The 8,937-nt window shown below is 47.6% G+C and overlaps 1 protein-coding gene across 8 annotated transcripts in view; it reads right to left on the bottom strand.

Moving 5' to 3' along the window:
- Positions 1-1,551: 1,551 nt before the first annotated feature.
- CASR (calcium sensing receptor) overlaps positions 1,552-8,937 on the bottom strand; it is a 93,416-nt gene continuing 86,030 nt past the window's right edge. For all 8 annotated transcript variants that reach the window (XM_064410372.1, XM_064410374.1, XM_064410375.1 and 5 more), the window contains 2 exons: positions 7,573-7,696; positions 1,552-4,733 (listed from right to left, as the gene is read on the bottom strand). In XM_064410372.1, the coding sequence (XP_064266442.1) occupies positions 3,283-4,733; positions 7,573-7,696 (1,575 nt within the window). In that variant the 3' untranslated portion in view covers positions 1,552-3,282. The remainder of the gene's footprint in view (positions 4,734-7,572; positions 7,697-8,937) is intronic.

Raw genomic sequence — 8,937 nt, 5'->3', positions numbered from 1 at the left:
ATGGAGAATTTTCTTTCCTCTGGTATCATCTATAAATAAATTCTCTGCTGGGGCTTTGGGTAGGCAGAGTTCTGCCAGGTTTGTCAGGAGATGGGGAATCAAGGGTTGGGCTCTCTCCTGGGATGGTTCCCAAGTTTTCCAGTGGAAATCCCACCAGAGAGCAGATACTCTATAGTTGCTTCACTGCTGGACAGTTAAGGAAATCTCACACTGAGGCAAGCTTTCCAGGAGATTTTTGAGCTGTGGTGGGTGGGATGAGGCATTCATGTGGGCATCTTCTGGTAGGAAATATCAGTGCAGGTTCCCAGGCTCGTGCTTTCAACACAAGAATGTTCCCCAGCGTGGCTTCATCATGTGTGATACACTGACAGGCTTTGGGACAGGTGCCTGAGCAAGCCTTCTCCTCCCCTGGATTTGACAGGATGAGAACATATCCCCCTCTCCGTGCATGGGAAAAGGGGTTTGGTTACAAAACACCTTCCCAAAGGGGTCTTTTATTAGTGAACTGCCCTTGTGTCCAGCGTGTGTGTCACTGCTAGCAGCTGCAGAAGCAGCTCTCATGCAGCAGCTCTCATGCAGCATTGGAGCTGGAGGCTTAGGGCTCCACATATGAGAGCAGGGAGGGTGGAAGGGGCTTCCCCAGCAAATTCAGCACAGCTGGCCACGCTAAAAAATGATTGCAGCTCTTGGAGACTCATCGTGTGCCAGGGTATAAATTCCTTTTAAGTAAATGTAAAGAATGGAAAACACCCAAGGAATGAAAAGCACCGAAAGGTCAATATCATCTACTGTATACACAGCTAGTGAATATTGCTCTCCAGACAAGGCAGCTGATGGTGACTTTCTGTTTCTTACATTGCCTGTGTTTTTACACAGTCTTTGGTTTGTAAATTGTGTTGTTTTCATTTCACTCATTGAATTTTTACGTTTCAGTGCTGTCAGCTTCACTTCAGGGGCTGCTGAGCTGGGTTTGCTCCAGTAGGAATGATTCACATAGCACTAAAAGCACTCGGCTACTGGAATTTTTGGAAGTGTAGGCCGTAATCAAAATGCCTTTTTTTAGCCCTCTCTGCCATCTAGTGCTCATCTCTGATCGTGCAGTTAGACTCAGGAAACCCCGGGGCTCAATTCCGTACCCTAAACCGAGCCCACGGGCCACAGTCAGCAGCCTGGGGAAGGGACCTAGGTTTCAGAAGCAGTCAGCAGCTCTTGGCTGGCTCCAGGGGTAAAATGTCATTTCCAAAATTTGGGCTAGAAGGATTTGTGTTTTCAAACTCACTTTTTTTTTTTTCTCCCCCTATCATCTGAGCCAGAGTTTAAATCAAATATTGTCATTTGCAAACCTTACAGTTATAGTTGGGTTGGTTCTTATGTGGTGTAGTTAAAATTTGAGCCCACTCCAAGGGGGATGTAACAGATCAACAAAAGGGTTAAAACAAGTTGTCTGAATAGCCTGCTTCTTGGAATTCTGGACTTCCCCTTTGCTCCTGTAAGTCAAAACTCCTCTTCCTTGTCAACAAGTGGAGGTGGCAAAACAAAGTTTTTATACAGTAATGTCACCTGTAAGTTTTATTTGCCTGCCCTGGCAGAAGAACAACCAAGCAAAAACAGTAACAAGAGAATTGTGGTGTTTCCCCCAATGCATTCGAACACAGTCCTTTTGTCTCTGCTCACACTGAGCTGCAGGCCCATCTACCTTTCTGTAAGAGGTCTAGACTGCCTTCATGCTTAATGAGGGAGGGCACTGACATCTTCCTGACAGATGCTTGTTCTTCCACGGGGAATCTGGGAAGAGGGAATGAAATCTGCAGTGTAACCCTAGCCCCTCCCACCAGGCTGTCCAGGGGTTGTTTCCCTCATCAGGCTGCAACAAATCTCTCTGCTAATGACTCTTTTCAACTTTTCCAGCATGAATCGAAAAGAACGAGGCATGCCTTGAAAAACCAGGAGGACTTATGTCTGCTTTAGGAAGAGTGGGACAAGAATAACCAAGTTCTGCTATGCTCTCTGCTGACATCCTTGGTGTTATTCTTTAGGTGCAGTCCACCATTCTTGTGGTAGGTACCCTCTCTTCAAAATGGGAAATAACCTAGTAGGTGGCTTTTAGGAGCAAAACTGTATCCAGTTCATCCATTTGTCTCTATGTGTGCCCAAGAACCTAGGCCTGAATGTCTTTCTCACCCAGTCATCTACCAGTACGCACACTTCAGATATTCACCTGCTCCTCTGATCCTATTACCACAGCTGGGGGCTCCTCCTCCATCCCTAACTCCTCCATTTCTCCTTGTTGCCAGGCCCACCAGTACCGCCAGGACTGTCGCAATGCTCCGTGCAGGTGTGAGGCAGATTAATACGGCAAAGCACAACACTGACTATGGTGTGAAAGGGTTAGCCATGTATGCCTTGTGGGATAGTACAGCAGCAGCACTTGGTTAAGCATACAACTACTAGCGACATAATCAATCAGGGATACATCTCATTGTGCTTTTGCAGCGTTCTCTGCGAGGGATTTACAAGCTGTTCTCCCCCTCCACCAAAGCAGGCAGGCTGGAGGTAAAGCTATTCCAGCTGGAGGAAACCAGTAGTGGACCTAAGTAGCTTGGTCTAGTGCAATGGAGTCTACGGAGAGTATTGTCCAGTATTTCCTGTTGGGCAGAAAGGAGAGACTGGGACATTACTAAATATAAATTAGCAGGGCGCTCTGTCACATTAAATACTTTACATGTTCACACCCTTGGCTGTACACAGCATGCAGGATGTTGGGGACTTTTTTATTTTCCCCATGACTGTGCTTTCCTGAAGTGAAACCGTGTACCTTGCTTTTGTAGAGCTGAGAGTCCTGATGCACATGGTTACAGATCACATATACTGGATAAAGAGGGAATATCATACATAGTGGGAAAGAGGAATATTATACATAAATGTAAAAGCAGGGTATAGTGGAATTGCCTAGTGCCTCCCATAGTCAGCTGAGTTGCAGTCTGGCAGGAAAAGCTTACGGAGGCAAGGCAGCATGCAGACTTCTGCTTAAGCCCCACCAGAGGCGATCTTCACTTGTCCTTCTGAGATGTCCTTGTTTCAATAAAGCAAATGCAAATTCAATCCAAGGCTCCCCAGACACAGTCCTTCCTCTGGAGGCACATGTGCTACCCTGCTGGCGCTAACATTAAGGTGTGGTGGGGCTGTGTCACAGCAGTGTGTCTTTTTTGCCTTTCCCGTTCAGAAGCAAGAGGGGAGCAAGTTCCTCTTGGGGGCTGGTGTACTTTTCGCAATCTTCTTTCGTTAGGAATGTACCGTGTTCTCTGTGACAGAGCCACCTCCAGTGCCTATAAAATTTCGGGAGTTAACCGATGGCAGGGAAGGCTCTGCCTCAGGGCTTGGTCCCTCTTCTTTGTTGTCTCCCACCACCGACTCCTGCGAGCTGGTCTCTGGGCTGGAAGCTGCCTGGAAGGCGGGCTCAGCCCCGAGGGGCTCATTGATCTGCAGGGGAAGCAGGGCGCGGTGCCGCATCAGGCTGTCGTCGCTGTTCTGGGCCTCCAGCGAGTTCCGGCGCTTGGCGTTCCTGTTGGCCATGGCGTTCTTCTGCGGCTCCTCAAAGCTCAGCGACAGGGTCACCGTTCCGCTCCCAAAGCTGACTTTCTGCTTGCACCCGCGCTGCTGCTGGCGCTGCCGCTCGGCGCAGGCTGGCAGAGGAAAAGGGTCCTCGTGGTTGCTCTTGCTGCTGATGGAGGAGGAAGGCGTGGAGCCGGTGGAGCCCCCCAGGCTGTTGGAGCGCTTGCGGGACACGTTGCTCCGTCTCAGTGTGGCCCTGGCAGCCACTTTGAAAGCGTGGGCAGCTGTGCTGCAGCGCACCTCCTCGATTGTGTTGCGGGAGGGCTTGAAGAGGATGATGTAGACTTTGTTGAAGAAGATGCAGGCCAGAAGCCCAAAGCTGGCAGCCAGTATTGCAATCACCTCCACAGCAGACACGAACTTGCCGTACGTGCTGGCGTAAGCAGGGATGAAGGAGATCCACACGATGAAGAATATCAGCATGCTGAAGGTGATGAACTTGGCCTCGTTAAAATTCTCAGGCAGCTTTCGAGACTTGAAGGCGAAGAAGAAACAGATGGCTGCCAGTAGGCAGGTGTAGCCAATGAGGAAGCCGAGGGCCATCAGGGAGCCTTCATGGCAGGTGATGAAGATGATCTCATCCTCCAGTTCATGGTTTCGGTAACTGGATGGCGGGGCCGTGTAGAGCCAAATCACACAGATGACAATCTGCACAAACGTGCACAAGAAGACCAGGAGGAACTGAAGGTTGAGGCCCCACCACTTTCGGTGGAGACTCGTGGGGATCTTTGCCTCGAAGACAAGAAGAACACGGTTGGTTTTCACCAGGATGCACGAGATGCAGAGGACAAAGCTGATGCCAAAAGCTGGCTGCCGCAGACGGCAAGTCCAATTCTGGGGCTCACCAATGAAGAACAATGAGCTGGAAAAGCAGCATAGCAAGGAAAAGAGGAGGAGGTAGGATAGCTCCCGGTTTGTGGCCTTGACGATGGGTGTGTTGCGAAATTTGGTGAAGACTCCCAGAACAAAAGAAGTCAGGAAAATTCCAAGCACAGCAAAGAGAGTCAGAGCAATTCCAAAGGGCTCAGTCCAGGCAAGAAACTCTATCTGCTTGGGGATGCAGGATGTGTGGTTCTCGTTGGACCAGTAATCCTCAGGGCACTTGTCACAGGCACTTGCGTCTGAAAAAGAAGAGATAAGGAGAGGGAAAGTTTGTGAGGATGAGAGGCTGAAGTCTGGGATGACATATAGGGCAGCTACACACCAGCCTTGATCTTAAACACACAGAGTGTTCTGCTCCTGTGTGCAGATCCCCAGAGTCACATATCGATGTCTCAGAGTTTCTTACTCTGAAACAACCAGCCTCCCAGGGGCTCTGTAGAAAAATACAAAGCATGTTGGTTCCGGCTTAAAAGAAGTCCTGCCTCTGCCCTCATGTTTTTTGTAATACATTTCTTGGCAAAACTTTGCAAACTTCGATTGCTATCAGCTCTTACACAGTCTCTGGTTTTCCCTCTTCCTTGTTCCTTCACTTTTATCTTCTACTTCTGTCTGTCTTCATACCTCTCACACTTTTATCATCATTTGAATATCCTGCCTTTTTCTATTACAGAGAAAATTAAAAACGTGCTTGCCTCCTTAAATGCTTTGAGAGCCTATTTCATATTCCATGGAGGCAAGTCTTACTGTCTCAATTGCTCTTCCCTAAAGGCAGGCAATGCCCTTGACTTCCAGCACATTCTCATTTCATGTTGGAATGCCTGAGAAAGTTGTGTCTTAATAGTATCACTCTCCCTACATCCAGCAAATGTCCCACTAATACTTGCAAAGAGAAAATCGGTGCCTCCATCTCCTTCATGAAGTAGTTGGGCCTGCTGTGATAGCATGGTCATGCCAATGGCTTGCATGATAAAAAAGCAAGGACCTGTTGCTTCTGCTCTTCTTCTTTGACTCAAATGGGTCTTGTGCTCTAGCAAGGAGGGTCACAACTCTTTTGATGGCAGTAGAAAGGGGTTGCGAGCAGAGAGTTGGAGGTCTCAACCTACCTCTGCTTTTGGGATCCCAGCAGGATAGCAAGGGGCTGCAGAGAGTCCACAAACTCCTTTAACAGCTAGCACCCTCTGAGTTTTGTACCTGAGCACAGACACAGACTCTGACCACAGAGCTTCCAGAGCAGAGATTGATGCTAATGAGAAAGTCAGGAATGCCCAGCTAATGAGACCAAAGGTTTTCAAGCTGTCTTTTTCTTGAGGTGTGGTTGGAGACACCATCCATGACCTGCTACAACACTGCTTTCCTAAGGACTTCCTGCCTCACCTAGGATGTTTATTTGAAAATCTGGCACTAGATGCAAAAGCTCAGTCAGAAGCTGTCATCACCATGTCATTTCATTTACATCCATTCAGCCAATAATTCTTATTTTTCTTGTGCCTTTTACCTGGAAGTTCAGTACAAAACTGCAACCTGCAGACAAGGCAATGTTAATTTTGTGTAGCAGGAATCCAGCAGCCTCTGCCAGAGACAGCTATTTAGCACTGCACCCTAAAGACACTGCTGTCTTGTGATGGCTTAGAGACCATGCTGCCACTGAAGGGAGTAAACCAAGTCTCCCTCCTCCTGCAAGGCTGCTCATTCTTTCCCCCTCCTTTGTGTTGTTAACACTTGAGGGCACACAGCTTCTCATTCTAGTTGGAAACTCAGCCTCCCAAGAGCTTGTTTTCAGGAAAACCAAAAACCAAGTCACTCCATGGTTGCACAAGTACCAGCACTGCTCCCAAAGTGTGGGAGCAAACAGCTGGGAAAGGACAGGTCATTTTCTCTGGTAGCATCACTGTCTCAGCTGGATGGAACTGGTTGTAAAGCTGCTCTCTATGCCTATAAAACTGGCAAGCATGGGAAATAAAGACGATTACTGTTAGCTGAAATTGCAGCAGGAAACTGTAGAGTCAGAAGACAGTTGCCACCTCAGCCCCATAAATTTCACCTCCACATCAGAGCTAACTCCCAAAATTATGTGAAAAACACCAGAAGACCCCTATTACACATGACCAGAATTGCTTCTATTTAACCTGAAAATGCTGCTTCCAAGCATTCTGTAGTACTATATAGTTATGCCAAAAAAATATCATTTCTGTCTGATAGGACACCAATTAGAATCTCCCAAAGAACACTTGTTCAGTTTTTCAAGCAGTTTACTGAATTGTTAATTTCCAGAATGGTCTGCAGTGTTTGCTGGGACCAGTGCACCAGAGAGGGTGTGAGGAGGTCCCAAGTGCCTTAGGGTGTAGAGAGGACTGATATCCTAAAGGAATTTACTTGCCTTCATTACCCTGGGGATGCCCAAAATGGAGGGAGCACTAGTGGTGTTGGAAATCCAAAAATTTTCAACCATTTCTAGACCTGAGTTTACCTTTTCTGTCTCTTCCAGGACCTGAGTAGCTTGGTTCAAGCTCCCAATGAAACAAACAAAAAACATGTCCATGGGTGCTCAGTAGGATCCACGGACTGTGATCTTTTGTAGTGCCAGTGATCAACAGAACCTATAATTAGTGAGTCCATAAAGGGAAATATTTCTCTCTGCTTGTGAAATCTGGGATGTAATGGATTTTATTTCTTTGTAAAGCCTGAAATAAAACCCTGGCAGTTTGAGGAAAACATGGGAGCAGACAGATAGCTACAGAATTTAGGATGGGGAATCTCTCCCTCCTCCAGGTTTTTGGAGGAAGAAAAGCTACTGCTACAGTGCAATAGAGTTTGCTTGTGGCTGCCTGAGAGGCTTTCTATACCAAGTTGTTTTTCAAGTTCTCTGCCTTAATTTTCCTAATGCAGAGCAGAAGGGACAAGCAGGCTTCGCGGTAGACAGGACCTGAGGACCAGAGGACTCAACTCCTGTAAGCTTTCCAGAGGTCCCTCAGACTTTCTGTGAAGCCTCCTGGCAAGGCAGGCACCAGCCCAGCCCTGCAGGGAAGCGATTCCAGCAGGGGGGATGCCTGGAGGCCCCAGCAGCTCTGTGGGCCTTACCTGTCTCGTCACTGTACTCCCCGTCGGGGCAGTCCACGCACTCGAAGCAGCAGGTGGGCTCCCCCTCAATGATGCCCTTCCTGGTGCCCGGCAGGCAGTCCCTGCTGCAGTTGGAGAAAGGCACCTGCAAGAAAAGAGCCCGAGCAGGTTAATGGTGCCAATGCCTTTTTCCACCAAGGGTACTGTTGCTTGGTTGGCATGCTGGGTGGAGAGCCTCAGATGCTCACCTCTTCCACCCACAGAACAGACACATTTTGCACAATAGTCATTCCCCATCCCACTGCAGTGAGATTTCTCTGAAGGAACACATCAGAGATAGTAAGGAAGATCAGCAGACCTTTGTAATCTCTACTGTGTTGTGGGCATTGCAAACTGGAATGGGACCATGATACACATACTCCAAAATAGCCATTAGATGGCTAGAATAAAAGACAATCAATCTCTACTGGCAGGAATGATCCTTACATAGTCAATGGCTGTTCTTTTTGGAAGCCTCCATTCATCTTTTTGGAAGTTTGGTGCTAGTTTACCCAAGAGCTGCCAACCTGCTGATCTCTGGGAACATCCTGCACTTTTGCACTTCTTCAATGAGTCCTGGCTATGGTTTGGAAGTTGCCTGTGGAAGGCTTGATGCCTTAGCCACAGGGGAAGCAAAGCCCTCACTAATGACAATTGCTATGCAGAGATGACTCTGTGGCTCTGGTGAGGGCAGTCTCTGTTGCCCATCACTCTGGAGTGCAGCTGCAGCACAGTTTGGGAATGCTGTTCCCAAGCTGTTCATCATTGATAGGACAGACACATACACAGGGCAACTCCCTGCAGCTCCTGGCTTGAAGCACTCTGCTGTTAGTGCCTTTTTCTATAAACACAGTGCTCCTCTTCCTTGGGACAGTCTTTGAGCAGGCAGTGCATCCATCAAGAGGACTTCATCAGTCTAGGCTGTCTTTCCCCCAGGCTGCCACCAGTGATTTTGAACAGGGCTGAATCAAAGGCCTGGCTGAAATCACACACTGCTTACCCATTATCTACAAAGTGACTGCGCTTCCGAGGAGGAAAATTAAATTGGTTTGGCATGATTTTATCTTGACAAATACACGTTGGCTTGTTCTTATCAGTTTATTATCCTTCAAGTGTTTATAAACGGTTTAATTTTTTTTATCAAGTCTTTTAGGTTACTGAAGCTCAACTCAATTGTGTATAATTCCCTTGGTTCTCCTATAACTGCTTTAAAACCAGGTATTACGATTGCTCTCTGATCCTTTGAGACATCATGCATCCTCCACATTTCTCGAAGATGAATTGCTAGTACTTTTGTGATTTCTTTGGCTGAATTCTTAAGTATTCTGTGGGGAATTTCATCAGGTT

The sequence above is a fragment of the Passer domesticus genome, chromosome 2 (assembly GCF_036417665.1).
Source record: "Passer domesticus isolate bPasDom1 chromosome 2, bPasDom1.hap1, whole genome shotgun sequence".
NCBI classification, from domain to species: Eukaryota; Metazoa; Chordata; class Aves; order Passeriformes; family Passeridae; genus Passer; species Passer domesticus.
This window is presented reverse-complemented; position numbering and strand designations above follow the sequence as displayed.